This window comes from Panthera leo, chromosome D4, assembly GCF_018350215.1.
Source record: "Panthera leo isolate Ple1 chromosome D4, P.leo_Ple1_pat1.1, whole genome shotgun sequence".
Classification (NCBI taxonomy): Eukaryota; Metazoa; Chordata; class Mammalia; order Carnivora; family Felidae; genus Panthera; species Panthera leo.
Window position 1 is genome coordinate 56089386 of NC_056691.1, and position 27289 is coordinate 56116674.

Below are 27289 nucleotides of genomic sequence, written 5' to 3' on the forward strand. Positions count from 1 at the left end.
ACTGGCTCCTCACTGCCAGATCCTGCTGGGTAAGGATGCAGGAAGCAGCCTCTGGGGTGAAGAGTTTATTTACTGCTCAGCCCCCTTGTCCCCACCAGCCTGGGCTCTACCAGCAGTGGCAATCAGGATAGGTTTCAGACACAAACTCAGGGTGGATGACATAGTTGTTTCTTTGGGGGCCACCAGTCTTCTTGAAGTGACTTGTGTCCCATCTGTGGGGAGAAATGGGTCAGTTCTTTTAGACCCTCATAGGTCTGATTCCAATTCTCAGTGCTAACTGTGCCCCAACATTTGCCCCTAATACTGCCCCATGCTCTAACACTGACCTCCTGATCTTAGATTCTATTGTTAAATTTCTGATTCCCAATACACACTCCCTGACATTAATTTCTTATCTTCAAGCCCTGAACCTAGTGCTTTGATCTCTTGAGTCTAAGCCCCACTGCCAACCTGTGGACCCTTCCATGCCAGCCTCCGTGCCCTCTCATGGGGTTCTCCATTCCCTTGCCAGCTTTGACGTCCCCATGGTACTAGCGCCCCCTGGTGGTATCTTCCAATCAGTGCATCGCAGCGGACAACTGTCTCCGCGGTCCCCGCTGCGCTAAGCGCATTTGCAATGTGTTTCCGCCAGACTTACCTAAGGTTCGGACAAGGGTAGTATGACGGCGGGGGAGTTATAACAGCACATTGCATTCCGGGCCGGTGCTCGCAGGGTGATACACCCCTGGAAGAGGAAGTGTTGGGCAGGAGGACGTCGAGCCTTCTGATTTAATCCTATTCCCAAACCCACACCAAGGTTCCTAGCAGCGCTTCAGGTGTCAGTCCTATGGCTCGGGGATCCTCCCCTCCTGCCTCTTGGCCCTTCAAGACCCCACCGAAGGAAGTATCACCTCTGGGAAGACATCTGAAAGTCCCTATCCTCGTTAGGCCTCGTTTCTGCCGCCCAGGCTGGGCCATGGAGCACGGTGGACTCTGGGGAGGGCTGGGCTCCAGTCGTTGAAGACCTGGGAGCCCCCGGATCCTCTCCACTGAAGGGCAGCTATTCCAGCACTAACGGCATTTCTAAGGCTCAGGAACTTTCTCGCTCCCCCCGCCCCTCTGCCCTTGTGAAGGGATGAGACTCAGCCTCGCACAATGAATCAGACTCTCTGGGAAAGGGCTGGGGGGGGGGGGGTGGGGGTGGCGGGGAGGGAATCACCAGGGGTTAGGAACAGGATCCAGGACCCCCCCTTCCTCTCCCAAGCTCTCTAAGACCCCCAGCGGACTTTGGAGTTCTCCCAGACTCAGCCCACTTCGACTGCCATCTGGTGCAGGGAGAAGGTTGCGCTGCAGTTAAGGTTGTAGCTGAGCTCTCGGGTCTGTTTCCTCAACAGCAACACGCTAAGTTGTCCACTTTCAGAGGTGCTCCGAGGTCAGGGCCCCTCTGGTAATGCGGTTACTATTTCCTTGCTCACATAACACGGGGCAATGACCCTGCCTGTTGTCGACAGTGACCAAGACCCAGGAACACAAGCCACTTTTTTGAGCACACATGGCACTCCGCAGGCTAGAACCTGCGTCTCCAGGACCTGGTATCCAGATAGGGAACGGAGTGTGGGAAGGGGATGCGACCGACTGGTGTGCAGAGGGTTTCTTCCTCAAAACAAAACAAAGCAAAACAAACAAAAACAAAAAACAAACAACCCTCCGCCCCCCAACCCCACAACCTTCCGGGTGGGGCCTCTAGAACAGGTACAGGAACCAGGTTGACCTTGAGCCCAGTTCGGGACGGATAGGGCCAGGAACCTGGGGGAATCTTCGTGCGGATTCTCCGGTCTCAGGGCTCAGCCCAGGCCCTGGGGCCGGAGGGCAGAACAGGACAGGGCCCAGTACGGGTTAGAGGCGGCTGCAAGTGGGGTAGGGTCTGGCATAGGGGTAGGGCAGAGCTAGAACTGGTGAGGGATAGGGCACGCACAGCTGCGGTAAACTGGACCCCCCCGGGGGGCGGGGCTTGTTCGGGAGCGGGCCCGTCTAAGGCTGGAGCTGCCCAGCGAACCTTACAGTCGGCTGCTCTGCGCACAAAGGCCGGTGGCAGCGTTCCGTGCAGGGTGCTCTGGTCACGTAGTAGTCCATCCCGCGTAGACAGTAGTGGCAGCCTGAGCAAGAGCTTTCATAACCCTGGAAGGGCAGGCGGCCCGGCAGCGTGTCCACGCACCCGCAACGGGGAGTGATCTGCGGCAGCCGCTGGTTCCGTGACAGCGAGTTCAACATATTCACCACCACCTCACGCTCTACGTCCGTGGCCCCAAGCCCAGGAGACCCAGATACAGAGTTACAGGAAAGGGAAGAGACAGGGTCAGAGACAGGAAGAGATGGAGACAAAAACAGGGACAGGTAGAGACAGGATTACACCCTCTATAGAACCTTTATCCTCTGCTCAGTCCCCTAGGTCCCATCCCACCGTCCTTCTGGTCTACCCCACCACCGACCACCATCTGTTACCGTAGGCATTGAGTCGTTCCGGCTTAGGAGGGCACTGCAAGGGCATTCCTCGAACAGCTGTCTCCATTCCAGCCTCCTGGAAGTGGCACACATGGTACCTCAAACTCTGACCTGGAAGGGTTCCTCCTTTTGGGGGTCCTCCCTGAACCTCTGGACCAGTTCCAGGCCATGTCTTCTCCTGCCCTCCAGATGATCCCCTACTCTCCCAGGCTCTGAGTGTTTAGGACTGTCACCCGGCAACGCATTTACTCTGCTTCCAGGGAGGGGAAGGGGAGGGAAGGAAGTGGAGCTGTAGGTGGACAGGTCTGGACCTGGACCTCTGCAACCCTGCCTCAGCCTTTGCCTTTGATTTTACCTCTCTTTGTCTAGCTTCTGTGTGGTTGTGTCTCGGTGTGTCTCTAATTGAGGAGAGGGAGTGTCAATACTACAATATTGCCTGTCCATCAGAATCACCTGGAGAACTTGTGAAAAATTCTGATTCTTGAGGAAGTTCTGATTCACAAGTGTTCAGTAAACCCGAGCTCAGCCATCAGCCTACAGTTGAGAACCTCTGCTCTGGCCTCCCATCCTCTCAAATTTCCTCTTTCCTCCGGCCTGGGCTCCTTCCTATCTCCTTAGAAGACTCTTCCGTATCTATCTACACTGCCACTGGGTGGCCTTGATCTCCCTCCAATTGTCAATGCTCACATCATAAAGGAGAGGAGAGTGGAGCAGGTCATTGACTTCTTGGCTAGACCTTGTGGGAAGGGGCCAGGTGGTAAGCTTCAGGAAGGTAGCAAGTCAGGGAGTGCACACTAGTTGTGTCCCCACAGAGCCCCACCAAAGCTTGGGATCCAGGGGACCAGGAATTTTTCATACAGCTCCATTCCTGGGCTCCCTTGTCCCCTAGAAGATACAAACCCTAATTTCACACTTGGGAAAGAGCCCTGGAACATTGCTGGTGGGAAAGGGATGAGGAACTAATTGGTCACTGTGGTTTATTTTCTTATTTTTTATTTTATTACATTTTTTTAAAGTTTATTTATTCTTGAGAGAGAGAGAGAGAGAGAGAGAGAGACAGAACATGAGCAGGAGAGGGGCAGAGAGAGAGAGAGGAGGAGACAGAATCCAAAGCAGGCTCCAGGCTCTGAGCTGTCAGCACAGAGCCCGACGCGGGGCTCGAACTCATGCACCGTGAGATCATGACCTGAGCCAAATCTGGACTCTCAACCCACTGAGCCACCCAGGCGCCCCGTCACTGTGGTTTAAAAGGGGAGGGAGGTGTGTGTCCCAGACCCCAGGCATCTGGGTTGGTCACAGTAGATACCTTAGGTAGCTGGGGAAGGCATGTGGTATGTTTGTTCCAGCTGGTACAGTTGTAAGGTCCCATCCTCCATGTGTTATACCGGTCACCACATAGGTAGTATGGGTTGCATTTGTCTACTTGATCATAGGGGTAGAGACATAAGACATTGTTATTCCTTATTCTACCCCAGGATCCAGGTCTCCCTAGATGTTTCTCCTCTGATCCCCAGCACAAAGCTGGACTCTTACTAATATCCCTCAGGCCAGTCAAGACCAGCCTGTCCCCAGATTTGGACACTGAGATGTAGGCCATTTTTCACCTAAGGCAAGCTCCTGAGTGGGGTCTGGATCCTTTGAGCTGATCACTTTGCATCCTGGCACCACCCTCTCTGAATCAGCCAGCCTGAAAATGGATCCTTCTCCCAATTCCTCCCTCTCATCTTCCACATCCAGGCTCCAAAATTTGCTTATTCTGCATCCTTAAAATCACTTGAATCTATCCCCTCTTCCAGTCCCCCATGATCTCACCTCTGTATCTCTTCAGTACCATAAGCAGGAGACAATATCATGTCGTGATTAATAGAATGAACTCCACAGACATTTGGGGTTCAAATCTCAGCTCTGCCAAATATTAGCTCTATATGACCTTGACTGAATTAATTAATTTCACTGTGTCTCAGTCTTCTCAATTTTAAAATGGGGTAATAGTACGATATACCTCACAGGGTTGTTGTGAGATTTCAGTGAGTTAATATATGTAAAAAGCTTGGAACAATGCCTGGTACATAGAAAACTATTATTACAATTAGCCTACTAACCTCCCTGTCTCCTCTTGAAATCCTAAATCCACTCTCTACATAGATTTTCACAAATGAAAATCAGACCAAGACACTTCTCTACCTAAAAATCCTTCAAAGCCCCACTCACCCAGTCATCTAAGTCTATCCTAAAGGCCATCTGTGATCTACTACCCTAACACTCTGAAAGAACACATGTGAGAGACACCAGGGAAGGAGGTGTAGGAACCCTAGAGGAAGAGCAGGTGTGTTTACGGGTGGGACAGTGTGTTGGGATTTGGAGTTCTGGATTGGTGAGTTGGAAATACTAAGTTTGAGGTGTTTGGGGACATTCAGGTAAAGTTGACTATAATCCGATGGAGAGTGGAATTCTGGTGAGAAGTCAAGGATAGAAATAAAGAGAGTTGTCGTTTAAGACATTGTTAGATAAAATGGTCTTAGGAGAGGAGTAAGGAGAGAAGAGGGCTCAGATTAGCACCCCGAGGAACCCCACATTTCCAGGATGGGGGGATAAGAGACCCAGGCAAATGAAGCATCAGAGAAGCTGAGGAAGGAAGGAATTTCAAGAAGGAAAGAGTGGTCAGAGACTGAAATGCATAGTGTAGGTCTCATAAGGTAAAAATTGAAAAGTCCCATGGATGTGGTAATTAGAACTACACAAGAGCAGTTTTAATGTTTGAGTGTAGGAGATTCAGACTCCCAATTTCAACTGGATAAATATTTATCATCAATTAATTCAATAAATACTTATTAGGCCTGATGGTGTTCTAGATGGAGGGCACAACTGTAAATGAGACAAGACTCTGGTCTTTTGGAATGTATGGGGAGACCTCATAAACATCTAACCAAATGGGAAAGATAATTTGTCATAAGGTGTAAGAAGGAGTAAGGAAGTAGAGACACCGAGTGTAGACTATGTTTCCAAGAATCTTAGTTGAGAAGGGGAGGACTAAGGGAATTTTTAGGAAGGAAGGGATTAGAAAAGGCTTCCGGTTGGGGGGAAAGAGGTGTGCTAGGGCAGAGAGATGCAGCAGAGATGGGGACAGTGATAGAAGAGGGTCACTAAGAAGATGGGAAAAGATGGCACTGGAATATACCTGGAGGGATTTGTTTGGAGGAGGTTAATCCTCCATCTCTCTAGGGATAAGACCCAGGCATCTTCTGGTTCTTTGGCACAGGTATGAAACTCCCAAAAGTCAGGGCCTGGGTCTCCTCCTCTAGGGTCAGGAATAGAGTCAGGAACAGGGTCAGGTCAGGTGGTTGGGAGTCAAGCTGGGGTGGAGGTGATTGGAGAAGCCCAGATTATGGGTGAGGATAAAGTTGATATGGGATCAGGGTGGACATCAGGATCCAAGTTGGACTAAGGTTAAGGGTCATTGTTGAGGTCACTGAGTGGGGTCAGAGTTGAGTAAGGGGTGAGGACCTACCTTCCTCTTGACAGAGCCAGTATTTCTCAGGAAAGTAGGGGTGACCTGCTATGGAACTCTTATAGCTGTAGTCCTGCACAGCACATTTGACCATCTTCTGCAGGGCTTCAGGATCCACGTGGCGCTGCATAGTCTGAGTCAGGCCCTGGGCAAAGGGAGAGGGGAGGAAATAGCTAGGTTCATAGAGGCTCCAGCCTTGGTGTCCTGCTGGACTCAGATACAGTCCCTATTGAGAAAGTCAGCCCAGGTGGGTCAACACTCCTCCCTATGCCAGAGGGATCCTCATGCCAGTCTTGGCCCCCTCTGCATAGTTTTTTTTTTTGTTTGTTTGAATTACACTTTGCTCCTTTCTTTCTATCTAAGGCTCAGGCTTGGAGCCAGGCATTTGTCCTCAGAGTGCTTTTCTGATGTTCTCATTTCTGTCTTTTTCTTGACTGGGAGATCTTTCAGGGAAGAGCTGGGTATTTCTGTCCTCGTTCTTCCAGACTGTGTGCTATCTGGGAGCAGGGCCTGGGTGTCCAATAGACCAATAGACCCCTGGTATAACCTGGAGCCTCGGGAAAAGCTGGCTGTCCTTGGATCCAGCTACCTTATGCAGGTATTTTGGACAGGGAGTGCTCTCTGGAAATCTGGCACCTTGAAGGATATGTAGGATGGGGCTGGAAGGACACCTAATTTAAAATTGAATTCCCTGACTCCAACTTGACCCTGAGTCTACTGTGGCTCTGATGTTGACACTGATATTACCCTTGACCCTGACATTCACTTTGCGCTAGTCCTTATCCTACCCTGACCTTTTTCCTCCTCTTGTTTGAGGCCCTGGGTCCCTCTGCTTCTTGGGGTTTACCTCATCTTAGTCTTATCTCCTACAACCCTCCCAAACCCTCTCCCAAACCCTTGTTTGGCTAGATCTGTGGAATTCCTGATTAAGACCTACCTTTGGGGCTCCCTTGTTCTCAGCTGAGGGCAGAATACCAAGTTAGTTGTGATACAGTAGATCTCTGCAAGCAGCTGTATGAAAAGGCAGCTGGGTTACAGAGGTGGGACAATCAGCAAAGTCAGAGACCAGAAAGGACTTCCTAATAGTGGGCAGCAAGGTGCTGGGATGTGGTGGACATAGTGGAAAAGCAAGGTGCTGGAAATGTGTACCCACATTTCTCCCTTATGATATGAAGGGCAAAGTCTTCTCTTGGCCAAGATTAGACCTGGTGTCCCTATTTCCCTGAAAACCTTGCAGCTGAGGGGTTTCTTGGATCTCTGTGCCCAGCTGAGGTTTTGTTTTGTGGGAAGACCCCTGCACAGTCGTACTCCATATGAGTAAAAGAGCCCCATGACTTGGCATTCCCCTGACCTTTACACATACATACATACATTCACACATACAGATGTAGAGCTATACAATCATACACACACACACATACACATACAGAGTCATTTAAAAGAACTCATTGACATTATCAATTTTCCCTCAGAGGCTTTACTCAGATGTCTGTATTTTTTTATAGAACCATTTAAATTTTTCCCATTGATTTTTTTAAATTTTATTTTTTATTTTTTAAAATTTATATCCAAATTAGTTAGCATATAGTGAAACAATGATTTCAGGAGTAGATTCCTTAATGCCCCTTACCCATTTAGCCCATCCCCCCTCCCACAACCTCTCCAGCAACCCTCAGTTTGTTCTCCATATTTATGAGTCTCTTCTGTTTTGTCCCCCTCCCTGTTTTTATATTATTTTTGTTTCCCGTCCCTTATGGTCATCTGTTTTGTCTCTTAAAGTCCTCATATGAGTGAAGGCATACGATTTTTGTCTTTCTCTGACTAATTTCACTTAGCATAATACCCTCCAGTTCCATCCACGTAGTTGTAAGTGGCAAGATTTCATTCTTTTTGATTACTGAGTAATACTCCATTATCCATTCATCCATTGATGGACATTTGGGTTCTTTCCATACTTTGGCTATTGTTGATAGTGCTGCTATAAACATGGGAGTGCATGCGTCCCTTTGAAACAGCACACCTGTATCCCGTGGATAAATGCCTAGTAGTGCAATTGCTGGGTTGTAGGGTAGTTCTATTTTTAGTTTTTTGAGGAACCTCCATACTGTTTTCCAGAGTGGCTGCACCAGCTTGCATTCCCACCAACAATGCAAAAGAGATCCTCTTTCTCCACATCCTCACCAACATCTGTTGTTGCCTGAGTTGTTAATGTTAGCCATTCTGACAGGTGTGAGGTGGTAACTCATTGTGGTTTTGATTTGTATTTCCCGGATGATGAGTGGTGTGGAGCATTTTTTCATGTGTCGGTTGGCCATCTGGATGTCTTCTTTGGAGAAGTGTCTATTCATGTCTTTTTCCCATTTCTTCACTGGATTATTTGTTTTTTGGGTGTTGAGTTTGATAAGTTCTTTATAGATTTTGGATACTAACCCTTTATCTGTCATTTGCAAATATCTTCTCCCATTCTGTCAGTTGCCTTTTAGTTTTGCTGATTGTTTCCTTCGCTGTGCAGAAACTTTTTATTTTGATGAGGTCCCAGTAGTTCAATTTTGCTTTTGTTTCCCTTGCCTCCAGAGACGTGTTGAGTAATAAGTTGCTGTGGTCAAGATCAAAGAGGTTTTTACCTGCTTTCTCCTCGAGGATTTTGAAGGCTTCCTGTCTTAAATTGAGGTCTTTCATCCATTTGAGTTTTTGTGTATGGTGTAGGAAAGTGGTTCAGGTTCATTCTTCTGCATGTCTCTGTCTAGTTTTCCCAGCACCACTTGCTGAAGAGACTGTCATTATTCCATTGGATATTCTTTCCTGCTTTGTCAAAAATTAGTTGGCCATATGTTTGTGGGTCCATCTCTGGGTTCTCTATTGTGTTCCATTGATCTCAGTGTCTGTTCTTGTGCTCGTACCATACTGTCTTGATGATTACAGATCTGTAGTATAGCTTGAAGTCTGGGATTGTGATGCCTCCTGCTTTGGTGTTCTTTTTCAAGATTGCTTTGGCTATTTGGGGTCTTTCCTGATTCCATATCAATTTTAGGATTATTTGTTCTAGCTCTGTGAAGAATCCTGGTGTTACTTTGATAGGGATTGCATTGAATATGTAGATTGCTTTGGGTAGTATCAACATTTTAACAATATTTGTTCTTCCTATTCAGGAGCATGGAATCTTTTTCCATTTTTTTTTTGTGCCTTCTTCAATTTCTTTCATAATCTTTCTATAGTTTTCAGTGTATAGATTTTTCACCTCTTTGGTTAGATTTATTCCTAGGTATTTTATGGTTTTTTGTGCAACTGTAAATGGGATCGATTCCTTGATTTCTCTTTCTGTCACTTCATTGTTGGTGTACAGGAATGCAACCGATTTCTGTGCATTGATTTTATATCCTGCCACTTTGCTGAGTTCATGGATCAGTTCTAGCAGTTTTTGGTGGAATCTTTTGAGTTTTCCATATAGAGTAACATATCATCTGTGAAGAGTGAAAGTTTGACCTCCTCCTGGCGGATTTGGATGCCTTTTATTTCTTTGTGTTGTCTGATTGCTGAGGCTAAGACTTCCAATACTATTTTGAATAACAGTGGCAAGAGTGGACATCCCTGTCTTGTTCCTCAGTTTTTCCCCATTGAGGATGATATTAGCGTTGGGTCGTTCATATATGGCTTTTATGATCTCGAGGTATGCTCCTTCTATCCCTACTTTCTTGAGGGTTTTTATCAAGAAAGGATGCTGTATTTTGTCAAATGCTTTCTCTGCATCTATTGAGAGGATCATATGGTTCTTGTCCTTTCTTTTATTGATGTGATGAATCACGTTAATTGTTTTGCAGATATTGAACCAACCCTGCATCCCAGTTATAAATCCCGCTTGGTCGTGGTGAATAATTTTTTTTATGTATGGTTGAATCCGGTTGGCTAATATCTTGTTGAGGATTTTTGCATCCATGTTCATCAGGGAAGATGTGTGTATTTTTGATTGTCTACTCACGTTTATGAGTGGGAGACTAAAAAAGCTTACTGGAGGCTTTGAGCTGTGGGTGGGCTTTATCAACCATGAGAATCATTGTAGGATGGCTTGGCTAAACTACTTTTGTCAAATTCTGTCAGTATCTGTAGGTCTTTCCTCTTGGGCTGATCAGATCTTTCATAAGAGACTCAATCTCTAGCCTGCAGGTGGTGACCTAGGCTGCCAGTGTTCTGAGAACCTAGTGGAGAAGAGAGGTGCTGGGGGTTTTAGGATTCAGTATGTAGAGGTTCACCTGTTTTCAATATGGTACCCTGCTCTCAACTGGGCCTGAGATCCTCACCAAAAGATAAGCTTTCTAACTTTTGCAGAGGTGGGGCAGGCAGTCACCCCATGGCATGGAATAGAAGAGGGGATTAGTGGGTTTAGCTGGGGTTTTTTTTTGAGAGAGAGAGAGAGGTAGAGGGGCAGAGGGAGAGAGAGAATCCCAAGCAGGCTCCATGCCCAGCACAGAACCTGAAGTGGGGCTCAATCCTATGACCCTGGGATCATAGCCTGAGCTGAAATCAAGAGATGCTAAACCAACTGAGCCACCCAGATGCCCCGGGTTTAACTGCTTCTTAAATGGCTTTCAAAACATCCTTATTTTAGCCTTGGTTCTTTCCCATCTTCAGTTACAGAGAAGCCTAGTGTTACCAATTCCTGAGCTTTTTTGAAAATTCTGCAGTTTTAATTTGAATTATGTCTTGTGTTCCCTTCTGCTGGCTTGGATTCCGCTTTCTCAGATCTGCTGTCAGGTACTACTTATTTATTGTACTTTCAAGCCTCTGAAATTTTGCTACCATTGTCCCTTCTGTCTCTTACTACTCTTGTGAGTTTATGTGTTAAACTCCATTTACAGGAGTTTTAGAGAGTTTCAGGAGAGAGTCAAAATACATATGTAAATTTTAGCCCAGACAATTATAGTTGTATATTCCATGTACTAATCCTTTGTCAATTACATGTTGCAAATATTTTCTTTCTGTGGCTTGTATCTTCATTTTCTTTATAGTGTCTTTTAATGAACAGAAGTTCTTAATTTTAACATATATGAATTTATTAATCTCTTCTTTTATGTAGTACTTTTGTAACTTAAGAAATACAATCATACTCTAAGATAATGGAGATAATGTCCTATATTTTCTTCTAAAAGCTATAGTTTTACTTTCTATATTTAAGCCTTTAATCTGTCAGGAATTGCTATTGGAGTTGGGTGTGAGTTAGGAATCAGTTTTCTTTTTATCCTTATGGACAACCGATTGTCTCATTGAATAGTCTATCTCTCCCCCATCCACTGATTTGTAATGCTACCCCAAGTGTGATATATCTTTTCCCATAGCTTTACTTTCAATCATCTCTGTTGTATATCGTTCCCATATATATTTATATATGGCTCCGTATCTGATCTGTTTCATTCTTTATCAATCAATTTGGCTGTCCCTACAGTAATACTATGCTTTATAAATTTCTATAGCTTAGTAATAATACTACTTTCTGATTGGGCAAATCTCCTCCTTCTCTGGTGTGTTTTAGTTATTTCTGGGGCCTCTGCTTTTCTCTATAAATTTCAATTTTTTTAAAAGTCATCTCTATACCCAAGGTGGGATTTGAACTCATGACCTCAAGATCAAGAGTTGTATTCTCTACTGACTGAGCCAGACAGGCACCCCTCTATAAATTTTAGAAACAGCTTTTCAAAGTCTTCAAAAAATACTGTTGAGAATTGCTTTGAATTTTTATGTTGGTCATTCTTCCAATCCAAAAACATGTTATACTTCTCCATTTATTTATATTCTTAAGTATTAAAAGTTTTATATTATCCATATAGTTTTATACACAGATTTATTTCTACTTACTTTTGTTTCTTCTTGCTAGAATGATATACATATATGTATGTATCTGTGTATATATCTTTTAATTTTTATTTAGAAATATTTATTTTTGAGAGAGAGAGAGAGAGAGAGAGAGAGAAAGCATGAGTGAGGGAGGGGCAGAGAGACAGGGAGAGAGAGAAGCCCAAGCAGGCTCCACGCTGTCAGCACAGAGCTTGATGGGGGGCTTGATCTCATGAACGGTGAGATCATGATCTGAGCCAAAATCAAGAGTCAGATGCTTAACCTACTGATCCACCCAGGCACCCCTATATAGATATATATTTTAAATTATGCTTCCTGGGGCTCCTGGCTGCCTCTGTAGGAAAAGCACACCACTCTGGATCTTGGGGTCATGAGTTTGATCCACAAGTTGGGTGTAGAGATTACTTAAGATGAATAAATACATGAAAATTTTTAAAAAATAAAACAAAATAAAATAATGCTTTCTAAATATTTGCTGTTAATGTAGAGAAATGTCAAAAAAAAGAAATGTCATTGACTTTTTATCTTATATTCACCCAACTTTCTAAATTCTTATTCTAATAATACAACTGTATCATCTGTAAATAATAAGGTTGTTGTATTCCTTTCTTACCTTTGCATCTTACATGATATTGTTTTCCAATATGCAACTTATCTCATGTTGTTTTCCAAATTTTGGCTCTTTTCTTAAATTTAACAAATTAAAAATCACAATTATTTTCATTGACATTGGTTGCTTAAATTTATCTTATGTTTACTAATTTCTTAGCTCACCATTCTTTTTTGCATCTCGGACCTTCCTTATGTGATCACTTTCCTTCTCCCCAAAGTACGGCCTTTAGAAGTTCTTTTATTACAGGTCTGATGGTAGTAAACACTTTAGTTTTTGTTTGCCTGTAAATATCTTTATCTTACTTTTATTCTTGAAAGGAAGAGAATTTGAAAATAATTTTCCTCTGCCTGTTTTTAAGGTCATCTCTTAAGCTGGTGTTACGAAGTTCCACTGTGAGGTACCAGAGTGTGAAATTCCTTTTATTTAATTCTATATCTGTGGATTCATTTCTTTCATTAGTTCTGGAAAATTTGGAGCCTTTTTCTCTTCAGATAATGCCTATTTTCCTTTCTGCTCTTTCCTTCTGAGACTCTGAGTAGATGTGTATGGGATCTTCTTCTGTCTTTTCATATTGCTTAATGTTTCTTTTATATTTTTTAACACTGGGTCTCTGTGCTGCATTCTGGGAAATTTCTTTTGCTCTTTCATTTCACTGACATTTAAAAACATTTCTTTTTAAATTCCAGTTAGTTAACATACAGTGTTGTATTATTTTCATGTGTACTTTATAGTGATTCAACAATTCTGTATATCACCCAGTGCTCATTCCAACAAGTACACTCCTTAATCCCTATCATCTATTTAACCCATCCCTCAACCCACCTCACCTCTGATAACTATCAGTTTGTTCTCTATAGTTAAGAGTCTGTTTCTTGGTTTCTTTCTCTCTCTCTTTTTTCCTCTTTGCTCATTTGTTTTGTTTCTTAGATTCCACATGAGTTAAACCATGGTATTTGTTTTTATTTCACTTAGCATTATACCCTCTAGCTCTATCCATATCATTATAAATGGCAAGGTTTCACTCTTTTTTATTGGCTGAATAATATTCCATTGTATATATATATATACACCATATCTTCATTCATCAGTCGATGGAAACTTGGGCTGCTTCCATATCTTGGCTATTGTAAATAATGTGCTATAAACATAGAGCTGCACGTATCCCTTTGAATTAGCATTTTTGTATTCTTTGGGTAAATACCTAGTAGTGTGATTGCTGGATCATTGGGTAGTTCTATTTTTAATTTTTTAAGGAACCTCTACAGTGGCTGTACCAGTTTGCATTCCCATCAATGGTGTCAGAGGGTTCTCGTTTTTCCACATCTTCACCAACCCCTGTTGTTTCTTGTGTTGTTGATTTTAGTCATTCTGATAGGCGTGAAGTAATAGCTCATTGTAGTTTTGATTTGCATTTCCCTGATGGTAAGTGATAATGAACACCTTTTCATGTGTCTGTTGGCCATCTGTATGTCTTCCTTAGAGAAATATTTGTTCTTGTCTTCTGCCCATTTAAAAATTGGATTATTTCTTTTGTGGGTGAGTTTTAAAAGTTCTTTATATATTTTAGATATTAACTCTTTATTGGATATGTCATTTGCAAATACCTTCTCCCATTCTGTAGGTTGCCTTTAAATTTTTTTAAATTAATTAAATTTTTTTGAAAAGTTTATTCATTTACTTTGAGAGAGAGAGCTGAGGAGGGGCAGAGAGAGGGGGAGAGAGAGAATCCCAAGCTGGCTCCACACTGCCAGTGCAGAACTGTACTCAGAGCTTGATCCCACAAACCATGAGATCATGACTTGAACCAAAACCAAGAGTCTGAAGCTTAACTGACTGAGTCACTGAGGCATCTCCTGTAAGGTTTCCTTTTAGTTTTGTTGATTGTTTCCTTGCCATGCAGAAGCTTTTTATTTTGATGTAGACCTAATAGTTTACTTTTGCTTTTGTTTCCCTCACCTCAGGAGACATATCTAGAAAAAAATTGCTACAGGCAATGTTAGAGGTTACTACCTGTGTACTCTTCTAGGATTTTTATGGTTTCAGGTCACACATTTATGTTTTAATCCATTTGAACTTTTTGTGTATAGAAAGTGGTACAGTTTCTTTCTGTTCCATGTTGATGTCCCATTTTCCCAACACCAGTTGTTGAAGAGACTTCCATTTTCCATTGGATATTCTTTCCTGCTTTATCAAAGATTAATTGACCATATAGTTGTGAGTTTATCTCTGGGTTTTCTATTCTGTTCTATTGTTTTGTGTCTATTTTTGTGCCAGCACTATACTGTTTGGATTACTACAGCTTTTTAAAAAATGTTCATTTATTTTGAGAGAGATAGAGCCAGCACAAGCAGGGGGAGGGGCAGAGAGCTAGGGAGAGAGAGAATCCCAAGCAGGCTCCACACTGTCAGCACAGAGCCCACCGTGGGGCTTGAACCCACGAACCATGAGATCATGACCTGAGTCGAAACCAAGAGTCAGTCAACCAATGGACTGAGCCACCCAGGTGCCCCTGATTACTACAGTTTTTAATATAATTTGAAGTCTGGAATTGTGATGCCTCCAGCTTGGTTTTCTTTTTTAAAATTGCTTTCGCTATTTGCGGTCTTTTGTGGTTTCATACAAATTTTAGAATTGTTTATTCTAGTTCTATGAAAAATGCTGTTGGTATTTTGATAGGGATTGCATTAAATCCTGCTTTGGATTGCTTTGGATAGTGGAGACATTTTAACAATATTTGTTCTAATCCATGAGCATGGAATGTCTTTCTGTTTCTGTCATTTCACTGATGCTCTTCAACTGTGTCTAATCTGCCCTTTGACCCATCCACTGAGTTTTTGGTTTTTTATTTTTATTTGAGTTTTTGGTTTTAACACGTATATTTTTTATTTCTAAAATTTCCATTTGGTTCTTTTTTACATTTGTCTGGTCTTTAAAAAATATAATCACTTGTTGCTTGCTCATTTTGATGATTTCATTTTTTTAATGAATTTTTTTAATGTTTATTTATTTTTGAAGGAGAGAGAGACAGAGCGTGAGTGGGGAAGGGCAGAGAGAGAAGGAGACACGGAATCCGAAACAGGCTCCAGGCTCTGAGCTGTCAGCACAGAGCCTGACGCAGGGCTCGAACTCACGAGCTATGAGATCATGACCTGAGCTGAAGTCGGGCACTTAACTGCCGGAGTCACCCAAGCGCCCCATCATATTTTATTTTTAATATTTCATAATAATTATTTTGTATTCTTTAACTGTTAATGCAATATCTGAAGTCCTTGGTGGTTTTAGTCTGTTATCTGTTGTTTCTGCTGTCATATGGTGGTTTGTTTCCTTTTATCTCTTATTGTGCACTCAGATTTGATTGACTTTACTCTGATATTTGGAAGCCTACATTCAGGATATTTTCCACTACAGAAGATATACATTCATCATGTGTGCATGTGTGTGTGTATGTGTATTGTGGGGGAAGGGACCCAGAGATCACTAAATTTTCTGGTTCAGTTTGGAGTTTAAGATTTAGTTTCTTCACCTTTCAGCTAGCTTATAAACTCCTGCTTATAGGGCTGATATTGGCATTCATCCTCAGGGCCTCCTTCTAAGTATACTTACCACTCATCTCCATGAAAGTCCAAAACAACATAAAAACTGTTATGCAAGACCTAGTCGTTTTGAAGCAGGAGGGCCCTTTAGAGTTTCTAGTTCACCATACTACCAGAAGGAGAAGCCTTTCCTTCATTTTTAATCTCACTGCTGTCTGGATTTCACACCTCTCCACTCACTGAAGCTGTCTGGCCAGATTACTAAGGGTTACTACATCCAAGAGATCCACATCTGTGTCGACATTTGACTCTGACCTTTGTCTAATAATGCTGTCTTTGTTGGTTTCTCTTTGGTTTTCCTCCTATCACCCAGTCTCCTTTTATGGCTCTTCTTCCTTTACTTTCCACTTAAACAATCAATATTCTCTGAAGTCCACCCTTGACCTCCTTCTTACTTTTCCTTGGCAATCTCATTCACTCCTATGACTTTAGCTACCATGGTATGTTGATTTCAAAATCTGTATCTGTAGGCCAAACCTCTTCCCTTTGCTTCACATAAGTATATCCAACTACTCACCAGATATCTCTTGGAAGTCCTTGAATATTTTTGTCCCAAAATGAACTCTGAATCTCTTTTTAATCTGCAATTCCAAATCTCAGTTGATAGAACTACTCCTCCAGTTGCCAGAGCCCCAAACCCAGGAGTATTCCTTATCTGTCCTCTCTTCCTTATATCTAGATGGTGACCAAAAGCTGTTGTTCTACTTTTTAAAATGCCCTCCTATTGAATGTCAAAAAGCAGGCAGGCACTCTCATATTTTTCTGATGGGCACGTAAATCATTATAACCCTTATTATAGCAATTTGAAGTGTGTATCAAAGGTTTTTGAAGTGTGTATATCATTTCCCCCAACAATTTCATGTTTGAGAATTTATCCTAAGAAAATAGTTGAAGTCTACAGATGTACACAAACGGTTATACTAGCAAAATTTTATAAATAATATAAATTTCCAATAAGATTCCTTAAATATATTTTGGTACATTCATAAAATAAAATACCATAGAGTCATTAAAATGACATTATAGAATATTTTTACACAAGAAAATGTACCTGGATATGTGGTTATGTGAAAAGAGCAAGATTCAAAATGTTAGTATACAATGTGACACCATTTCCATAAAAGATATTCACTTCCTGAAAGGGCATATAATAATAAATTAACAATGGTTAATTTGGATAGTGAGATTATAGGCCTTTCTGCTTTGTGCTTGTCTGAGTTATCCCAATTTTCTGCATTGAGCATGTATTTATTTTATAAACATTATTTTAAAAATTCTCTCCTATTAAAAAAATTCCTTTTTCACTGTCACAGTCTCTCCTTATCTCTCACCTATACCCTCCTCCTTCATCCTTCACCGCCTCACTGTGAGCCTAGCCCTGAGCCCCAACTCTGCCTCCAAATCTCCTACCACTGTGGCTCCTCTCACCATAGGCTAGCCTCTCTCTCTGCTCCGGTTCTTAATTCCTGGTGGATTCCTGTCTCTAGGTTGCCCTTTCCCATAACTCTTTTCTGCTGGAAGCCTCCTCCTTCAGTATCTTTTAGTAGACCTGCCCAGGAATGCTTTCCCCTTTCCAGCTCTTGTACCAGTACATCCACTGGGCAACCCTACTTTGTTTCCTTGTTTGCTGAGAGCTCTTCAAAGGCACAGCCTGGGCTTTCATTGTTGTATCTGCATTGTGCCTGGCACATGTAGATACTCACCATTTGTTGGATGGTACACACAGATAAATTCTCTTAAGCTGAGTCACAAGTAGACTCACAGATCTTGTCTCCATCTTGTGAAAGCAGCACAGACCCACTTGACCACTTACCTTCAAGCACAGACATACAGACACAAGAAGATTGTGATACATATTCATGAAAACATGCCTATAGCACATTTCCTGGCATATCCCACAGGCAGCCTTAGGGCCTTTGCATTTTCTGATCACTCTGCCTGGAACCCTATTCTTTGAGCTCTTCACAGAGCTAGTTCTTCTCTCTTACCTTTCCAGTCTCAGTTCAATGTCACCACGAGAAAGAGCTCTTCCATGACCTCTCTAAGTAGTTCTGCCTGGTTACTTTCTATTTCCATTAATCTGTTTATTTCCTACATAGCATTTTGGATAATTTATAAAACTTGTTTATTTCTTGATAATTATCTATCTTTCCCCTCCTCCTCTGTTGGGGTAACAGGGCACCATGAGGGCAGAATTTTGTACTATTTTATATATTATTATAAATTCCATGACTAGGCAAATGAATAAAACACACACATGTGTGTGTATGCACACACACACACACACACACAGCTACAAATAATTACAAACACATAATGACAACCACACACTACCAGTCATTCAGACACACATGACCATACACTCTGGCCTGCCAGCCCACCCAGCCCCCACTTACCGGGGTCACAAACTTGTTGGCTTCCCAGGCCCACAGAGGTGGGTCTTTATAGACCTCCTTGATAGAGGTTGGAGCCCTGTAGGAGTCACTGTAGGTGCTGATGGGGGTCTTGGTCTTACGGGAGAAGAGGAACATAGTGAGGTCTAGGGGATGTCGTGGTGGGCTTTACCTACCAAGGACTCCTGTAAGACATCAGTGACCTCCACCCCCTCCCAGATAGCCCACACCTCCAACCCCGGCAGGTGCCGCTAGCTGCTGTGACCCCTCCTATGGAGGATCTCTCAGCTTCTCTCCCCTACAACCTTACTGCTCCTACCCCACCCTGCTTTCCCCTCTAGGATGGGCACTGCCCATTATGATATCACCTGGCTCAGCCCCATCCCTGGAGAGGTGAGGAGATCCAATTCCCTTCCCACCCCCAGCCTCTTACTGCCTCAAGCCTCTTTATTTATTTATTTAAAAAAATTTTTTTAACTTTTATTTATTTTTGAGACAGAGAGAGACAGAGCATAAACGGGGTGGGGGGGAGGGTCAGAGAAAGAGGGAGACACAGAATCTGAAACAGGCTCCAGGCACTGAACCATCAGCACAGAGCCTGACGCAGGGCTCGAACTCACAGATGGCGAGATCATGACCTGAGCTGAAGTCAGACGCTTAACCGACTGAGTCACCCAGGCGCCCCGCCTCAAGCCTCTTTAAAAAAGCCCAACTTCCAAGCCCAAGAGTTCAGAAGGTCTCTGGAGATCTTCTAGGCCAAACTTCTCACTTTGATGAAGAGAAATGGAGGTTATGAGGCATCAAGCGACTTGTCCAGGGTCATGTAGAAGGTCAGTGGCAGGCCTGGCCTCGAACCCATGAGCGGAGGCAGAGTGAAATGTGTATTCAGAGAATCAGTTCTCTCTCCTTCCCAGACCACCTTCCCCTTGCCCACAACCCAGGTAGGGAGCTGAGGCTGGCTTATTTGATGCTTTTAATACCATTATTTGTGTTACACGATACACAACCAAGGATGATGGTCAATACTGCAATGCAAATGTTAAAAAAAATATTATACACGGCTCATGTCTTCCACACACCTTCCTAGAAATAAATTAGTGAGCACGGAGAAACCTGGCTGGTTGGCAGCCAGAGCTGAGGGTGGAGGGAGTGTTAAGGCAGTATCTACAAGGGGGAAGGATGACAGGGGGGCAAGCTAAGGCCTCGATTCCTCCCCTCCAACATCCCAGATAGGGAAGGAGGGAACCACACACTCTCCTAGACCCAGAAGGTGCTGGTTGCCAGCTTCCTACTTCTCTCCACCACTTGTACACTGCCTCAGTTGGAAGCCCTTGCCTGCCAGGGAACTGGTATGTCCTGTGGGTAGGGAGCTTTTCCCTGATTTCTCAGGGCCAGAGAGGTTGAGCAGTGGGCCAGTCATAGAGCAAGTCAGCAGCAAAGGCAGTAATCTATATGAGCCCTCATGGGGGCCCTGTCCAGAAAAGAGGAGGTACCCATGTTCTAGAAGGGTGAATCAGGGAGCCCAGGGTGATGGTAGTAGTGGTAGGAAGCTTGGCTCTGGGGCCCAGATGACAGGATGGGGATGCTGACCAGGATGGGAGAGATAGGCTCAGATGGGGGCCAGTACGAACCCTGTAGGCCCTGCAAGTGCCTTCTTTGTTCTTGCCTCCCTTTGGCATTTTCTTACCACTTAACCAGGGTCGCTGCTAGAGGAGGTAGGGATGGGTTGGAGGAACTGAAGGTAGAGAGCTGCATCTCAAAACTTTGGAGTTGGCAGTCCATAGGTGTGGTGCGCAGAGAGGTGCTACCCTTCCTAAGCCAGCAGCCTCATTCTTTCTTCTCACTACCTTCCCCCTCCTTCAGCTCCCATCTCCCAGGAATGGCATCCAGGGAGTGGGCTGTACATGTGTCCTCTTGCATGCTTGCAGCACGTGAGTGGTACATATGAGAGTGGATACACCAACATGTGTGGGTTGTTAGCATGGAGGGATGGGGAGTGTATACCCTGGTCCTGGGATATGGGGCTTGTGGGCATGAAACCTGAGCAGTCTTAGGCTATCTGTGCTTTCATTTTTCTTCACACAGGGGCAGGTCTACATTGCCCAGTTGGCGGGGGTGGGGAGTAGTGGGTGGGCCTGGTAACCTCCTCGCTCTTGATTTTCATCCTCAGCTTTTCTGCCCTCTCCCCCCGACCAGCACCAGCAGCAGAAGCAGCAGTACACACATTCTGACTCAGAGACACTGCACAGAGTTACACACACAACATATACCCTCCCACACATACATGTTCACAGACACACATACATGTATTCCCAAAAAGATCCCAAACATACACAGGTCCCTTAGGAACTTCCCCTCTCCTTTTCACACAGACATACAACTCAGGATGCCCATGAGGTGCATTCAAAGACACATAGAGACCTTCCTACACACCTCCATGGAAATTCCTATGAAGAAATTCCTTTAGGTTTGAAAAGATCTTAAAAATAATTTCAGACACTGCTCATTTTACAGTTGAGGAAACTGAAGTCCAGAGAACACAAGTGACTTGCTGAAGATCGCAGAAAGGGTGCCAGAGCCAGGGCCACAACCCCAGCCTCTGACTCCAGGTCCAGAGCTCTCAGTCCACTGCTGAGCAGCCTCTTACACTGTTAACAGACCACACAGTCACTTCCCCACCATGGACACTCACATCTGTGACAGAAACAGACCTCTCCCAACACATAGACACAGATACATGCCCTGCCAGCCTCAGACACACACCCATTCTGCCAGGTTCTCCCTACCGTAAACCTGCAATGCAACCACTATATTCTCCTAAACTTGCTTCCTTGAAGATTCTTACTAGGAAGCAGCATTTTGGGATCTTGGGCTAGAGAGAGATGGGAATGGGGCATTCGGGGCCCAGCCTTACCTCCGGCTTCCAGGCTGGGATGGAGACCAATGAACAGAAGCATAGGGATGGGAGGAGTCGGCAGAGAAATAGATGCAGTGGTTGGGGGGTGGGTGAGGACAGATCATATCACCCCAAACTCTGGCCTATCTCTAAGGCCCACCTTACCCTCCTCCATGACCCAGAGAGTAAGGAATGGGGTGAATGGGGCAAAAAGGAGGAAGAAGGCAGTGATTCTATGGATGGGGCAGCTTTGCCAGGCTTCCCATCTGGAGATGAGGGGGAAACACAAAAAGTTATATGGGCCGGCAGGGGTCATGTGGAAGGGGCTCTGAGGTGCTGGGCCCTGCTCCCACAGCCCTGGACCTTTCTTCCTCCCAGCCCCTTTCCTTGTCAGGCTGGGCTGGGGGACTCATGGCTTCACTGGGGTGGGGCCAAGCCCCTGGCTTCGTGATCCCTCCCCCACTCATTAGTGTTGTCCTCCCTGATGTCTAGTCCTTTCTCTCCCCTACCCCACTACAGCTTTGGGGAGGTGGGGCAGGGTGCTGGGCAAGGTCCCCCAAGTAACTGAACAAACAGCCCCCACCGCTCCTCAGCCCCCCGGGATGGAGAAAGACCCGGTTTTGGTTTCTCCGGCTCCATGAACACACAGAGGTACACGTCCTACCATAGGAGGAAGCAATGACTGTTACGAGGTTGGCGGCTGTAGGGGGCACAGGGCCGGGGACAGGCAGAAGAGCTGGGGAGGGGTTGGCCCCTACCCTGTCCAGCCTGACCCTCGGGGGCCCTGCCCCAGGCGGCCGCAAATGCCCCGCCCGCTACTGAATATGGCAGGCGGTGGAGGACGTGGCCTGGCAGCACATGCAGGTGGGGTTCACGGACTTGGGGGGGATGAGGTCCAGGTCCTCGTCATCAGGTATCTCATCTAACCGGTAGCCGTCCTTCAGCAGCTGGATGTTCAAATCTTGGTTGATCTGCTGTAGACAAAGGGGAGGGAGGTCAGGCTCAGGGCAATCCCGAGGCACCACCCACAGCCGGCTGCATCCGCAGGCCAACTGCACCTAACTCAGTCCCATCCCAGATCACCGAAACGCCTGGCTTTGCCACTCCTTAGGCCCCAGCCTAAGTTCTGGTCTCACTTCTTACAGGTACATCCTGGACGCCCCACCTCTCTACAAAGGGCATCCCATTCTTGGGGCAACTTCTGTCTCTATTTGGCTGACCCCCATAAAGCATAGCCTGTATTTCACACTCCATTCTGTTTAATAACCCTGTTCTAACCCCAGGCTCAAGCCCTGCCCCTAAAACTGGGCTCTCCACACTTGAGGCCAGTGTTTTAACAGCCTCCAGGTTCTTTTGGACACTGTCCCACCCCAGGCCCTGCCCCATTATGCCCCACCCCCATGAGGCTCCACCTAGCTTTGCCCACTGCTCCCCTCAGGGTGTGATTTGGTGTTGGTTGCACCCCCTTTTCTGGATGGAGGTGGTCCTGCTCAGGTGTGTGGAGGGCCCTAAGGAGTGGGGCCTCACCTCAGCAGAGGAGTAGCCAGAAGAGGAATATCTGGACATGTCAAAGTCATCATCGCTGGTGGTGGAAGAAAGAAGACAGAGAGGTAGTGATTCCCTGATATTAAATATTAAAACTCCCTGCATCCTACCTCCTAACCCATTAGTCAATACCTAATACCCCTCCCCTATGCTTTCAAATAACAGATCTAAATAAAAATTGTGCTTGCCGCACAAATGCTCAGCTTCCCTAGCCCCACCCTTCTAAAATTGCCACCCTTAACCTCCTCCTAAATAGAGCTGTACACACTTTGCCCCCATCCTGTCACCTTTTTTCTAGTCTCAAACCTCCCATGGCTTGTTGGGTTTTCCCAAAGTTCAAGTGTAGCCAGGTGTGTTCCCAGCAGCAGGGAACATCGAATCAGGGCCTATTCAAGGGGGCAGCTATTGGATCACTTGTCCCAGGATAGCATCAGACTGTACCAATCCCCTTTTCCTCTCTCTGCTCTTCCCACCTCCAGATAAAAAATTCCATTCCCTGGAGGATTCATCCTTGGAGAGCTCCTGGCTATCTGAGGAACAACCCAATTGTTCTGACAATATAGCAGGTATGTCCTGTACAGCCCACTTGTATGTTCACACAAGTTTCTGTGGCTTGCCTGGCTGCCCCAACATCCCCATACACACCTGTCCGTGTCAAGGGCGACCAGTGGCTTTTCATCTGGGCTCTGGTCAAGCGAAGAGTAGCCTTTATTGGGGACGACAAGCCTGGGTAGAAAATTTAGGGGATTGGATTGGCAACTGGAGCATGTAGCCTGGTGAGGAACAGGGTTAGGCCCTGACCCACCACTCCCCCCTGTCCCTTGGATCCTGTTGAGACTCTCCTCTCAGAGAGGAACTGGGACTGAGGAGGGAGGGAAGAAGGAGAAGCGTAGGACAAGCAGACATAAATGTTGACTGGCAGGGTCCAGGTGGGATTGGGGGGCCTCTACCTTGTCCGGGCCATGACATTGTTCTTCTTGGGTTGCTGGTTGACGGGACTACCCATGCTGCCATTCTTCAGAGAGCCCTTCCGGGCCAGCTCCCGCTGCTTCTCTGCAGGAGAACATGGGAAGGAAGCTGTGTCCTGCTCCCAGGGCCACCCTACCTCACTGCTCAGGGCTGGCTGGGCTGGGCCTCCATTGTGAAACCCCTTCCTTCTCTAGGAACTGAGGCAGGGATCCCAACTACAGGCCCTGCTGCTTGGTGGAGACAGTACTTGGCCCTGCACAACCTGAGGCAGATAGTGAGGGGCAACAGGAAGAGGCTGACTCCTGTCTTCCAGGAGCTATACTCCAATGTGGGGCAGTTAGTGTGTGCTTGATGCCAAAGAAAGGCTGGAGAGGGAGTGATGAAGGAGAAGGATGGAGAAGTCAAGGCTTCTTGCAGAGGAGAGAGGACAGCATTTTAAGAAGGAGGGATTGCATATACAAAAATGCATTTAGAAGTGAAGAGAATAAGTATGGGTCCAGATGGGATGGAGGAGTGAAGTTGGAGGGAGGTCAGGTTAGAAAATTAGGATACATTTACTCAGGCATTTATTCAAAAACCATCTATCACCATTATGTCTTAGGTCCTGTGCTAAGGGGTTGGGGGCTCTGGTTACAACCCAGAGCATGAAGGCCTTGAATGCCAGACAGGAGTTTGGCATTAATGCAGAAGCCAAATGAGCAACTGAAATTGTTGAGTGAGAGGGGCAGAATGTGGCTAGCTGGGTGAGGGGCAGGAGGCTGGGGGGCTCCTCTGGCTATACTTCTGACTGTGGTGCCAGCCTCTGAGTTCTCCAAGGCTCTAGAGTCTACCAGATCCATGGAGCTGGTCACCAGGTGACCCTCTGCCTAGTATGTGGCACTGTTACCAGTAGCCAGTAGCTGCCTGGGTCCTGAAGGAGGCCTGTCTACCCTTTCCTATTCATCTTAAGCCCAGATGTGGAAAAAGGGATGATGAGTGGAGAGGGATACTAGGGGAAAGCTCTCATAAAATAACTACTAGCTCCAGAGAGGAAGGATGGAATGGGAATTTCCAGCTACTGTGACTCTGAAATTTCCCCTGATCTCCATGTCTCTTAGTCTCTCATATATCAGTCTCTGACCCTCTCTCTGCCACTGCTCATCTGATTCCAGTTTTTTCCCAGCTTCTTTCCAGCAGGCAGCAGCTGCCATTACCATTCCATGACTCTAGGGGGTGCAATTTGCCTTAAAGTTCCCAGTGGTGATTATCGTGAGTCCAACTGGGATGAGGTCGTGAATTTTCATGAGGAGCTTTGGTGGTAATATAATGGGGAGGGGAAAAAAAGTGTTATTTTAAAAGCATGTTTGAAATAGTGAAAAAATGCAAACAATAAACTGGAAAAACCAAACTATGGACTACTGTGCAACCATTTAAAAGTGTGAAGTTAGGGGCACCTGGGTAGGTCAGTCAATTAAGCATCTGACTCTTGATATTGGCTCAGGTCGTGATCTCATGGTGGTGGGATAGAACCCTGCATCAGGCTCTGTGCTGGGTGTGGAGCCTGCTTGGGATTCTCTTTCCCTCTCTCTGCCCCTCTGCTGCTCATGAGTGTGCATGTGTGCGTGCTTTCTCTCTCAAAATAAAAAAATAAACTTAAAAAAAAGTGTGAACTTAATCTCTATATACTGACATTGGCAGGGGCTCCAAGGCATTAAGTGAAAAACAGAAACAAAAAATGTTTTAGAAAAATGTGTACAGTATGATACCACTTGTGTTAAAATAGAAAATAAAACAAGAAAAACTAAAAAGGCTTAGAATGATTGTCTCTGGGAAGGAGAATGTGGTGAGGGAGAGTAAAAGGAGAAGTTAAAATACTTGTTAAACAGTAATGAACAAATAAAACTGGTTGCAGTTTGAGTCTGGTGTCTTGGGAAGATGAACAAATTCCACTGAGAGAACTGTTCTCTTGTTTAGAAAAACAGCATGAGGAGATCCCTGGATATAGTCTGGAATGAGAGAAGCAAGGTAAAAAACAAAAACAAAACAAAAGCAAAAACAAAAATACACCAAACACACACACACACACCACCACCACCACCACCACCACCACCACCACCACCACCACCACAACAACAACAACAAAAACCCCAAAGCTGAATAAAAGAATAGTATTCTGTGAAAAGGAGTTCTGGCAGCTACAGAGGGAGAAGTTTTACAATGAATGGGGAAAGGCTCCCAGGACCGAGGAAAGGTCCAGTATTTGGCGGGCAGCTGGAGTCTGAGGAGAAAATGGCCAAAAGGATGGCAGGGATGGCAGAGAAGTTTTGAAGGATACTGATATGTTGTATTTAATTATAAACTCCTTCCTGGATGCACTGTGTTGTAATTTCTCTTCATGAAACCAAACTTTAGTAAGTCTGTTATAGCAGTAGCCTTTGGTGAACAAAATTTTGGTCCCTGAAGGGAGAAAGGCAGTGTTAGGTGTAGGGTGAAGTGAGAACAGCAGCTGCAGGAGGTAGGGGCAGTGCTTGGGAGCCAAGTGACTTCAAAGAAGCAGGCTGCAACAGAGACTGATTTCAGAGTGGACATGAAATAAACCCCCAAGGGTAAGGGGGTACAGAGATATTTGGGCTTACTGAAAAACCAAGGGAAACCCCCCTCCAAACAGGAGCCAGCTAGACCTTGAGATCTCTGGATGGGTGAGGAAGAAATGGGGAGAGGATCTCAGTTTCTAGATTTTGGGATCCTTATTCCTTTCTACCCCTTAAACGTAGTAACTGACACCCTGCTTCTAAGGCAGCTTCTTCCCAGCCTTGTGTAGTGTTTGGTGGAACTTCTAATCCTCTATCTGGGGTTCCATGGGAGCTATCCCCGGAACACCTGGAGTCTTCTTGGCCTCAGAGATGCCTCCTAGAGCTTCAGGCACTGCAGAGGACTATGACTTCCTTCTTTGCCTTGCAGGAGATAAGGTGTCTGGTAGTGCCAATGACTTGGTGGCTTGAGTCTTGGAATCATCTAGTCTGAGTTGGTTTATTTGTGTCACCTCATTGCAGACCCAGCCCAGAGCACCTTGTCCACTCCCCACAGCTCCCTCACCCCCCAGACACACTCACCCAGCTTCACTTGGAGCGGGGATGGTTTGTAATTCATGGCTACTGACTCACCCTCCCGGGCGTCACAGTCCCCGTCTGAGATGGAGGCGGCGGCTGGGTCCTGTGAGGAGAAAGCAGAGACAGAATTGTTAGGAAGTGAAAAGGGGCTGCTCTCAGCCCTGAAGCTGGTCCTCCCACCCATACTTTGGGGGCATTAACCCCTGGAAGTAGGCAGGTGATTTGAGGAGGGAAGGGCAGACCCATACACCCTGGAAGGAAGACCCTGAACTGGGTAAAGAGCCATGAATCTCAGCCCCACTTACACTCACCTGGGTGTCTTTCTTCAAAGTCCTGTGTGATCCAGCCTCCTCTT

General features: G+C 45.4%; 2 protein-coding genes and 1 long non-coding RNA gene across 9 annotated transcripts in view; 1 reads left to right on the top strand and 2 right to left on the bottom strand.

Moving 5' to 3' along the window:
- Positions 1-52: 52 nt before the first annotated feature.
- CD4H9orf24 (chromosome D4 C9orf24 homolog) lies at positions 53-18747 on the bottom strand. Of its 4 annotated transcripts, none has more exons than XM_042913870.1 (7): positions 18439-18747; positions 5990-6134; positions 3788-3903; positions 2482-2557; positions 2041-2270; positions 638-724; positions 53-212 (listed from the first exon to the last, which is right to left on the bottom strand). In XM_042913870.1, exons 1-6 carry the CDS (start codon positions 18571-18573, stop codon positions 638-640), a joined length of 789 nt encoding a protein of 262 aa, XP_042769804.1. In that variant the 5' UTR covers positions 18574-18747; the 3' UTR covers positions 53-212. The 4 variants fall into 4 exon arrangements, with proteins under 4 accessions (XP_042769804.1, XP_042769803.1, XP_042769802.1 ...); XM_042913869.1 differs by having other exon boundaries at positions 2036-2270; positions 3788-3900; positions 18439-18746; XM_042913868.1 differs by having other exon boundaries at positions 2036-2270; positions 18439-18746.
- Positions 18748-19395: 648 nt separating this feature from the next.
- Positions 19396-27289, bottom strand: part of FAM219A (family with sequence similarity 219 member A) — a 55005-nt gene continuing 47111 nt past the window's right edge. Inside the window, exons 2-6 of one of the 4 annotated variants that reach the window (XM_042912352.1) lie at positions 26989-27037; positions 23827-23929; positions 23522-23602; positions 22859-22913; positions 19396-22302 (exon numbers count right to left, since the gene is read on the bottom strand). In XM_042912352.1, coding sequence (XP_042768286.1) covers positions 22147-22302; positions 22859-22913; positions 23522-23602; positions 23827-23929; positions 26989-27037 — 444 coding nt within the window. In that variant the 3' untranslated portion in view covers positions 19396-22146. Of the gene's footprint in view, positions 22306-22858; positions 22914-23521; positions 23603-23826; positions 23930-26937; positions 27038-27289 lie in introns of all 4 variants that reach the window. The other 3 variants (XM_042912351.1, XM_042912350.1, XM_042912349.1) reach the window with 3 other exon arrangements.
- LOC122204731 overlaps positions 22333-27289 on the top strand; it is a 32207-nt gene continuing 27250 nt past the window's right edge. Inside the window, exons 1-2 of the long non-coding RNA XR_006195765.1 lie at positions 22333-22941; positions 23356-23442. This is a non-coding gene — a long non-coding RNA (uncharacterized LOC122204731). The remainder of the gene's footprint in view (positions 22942-23355; positions 23443-27289) is intronic.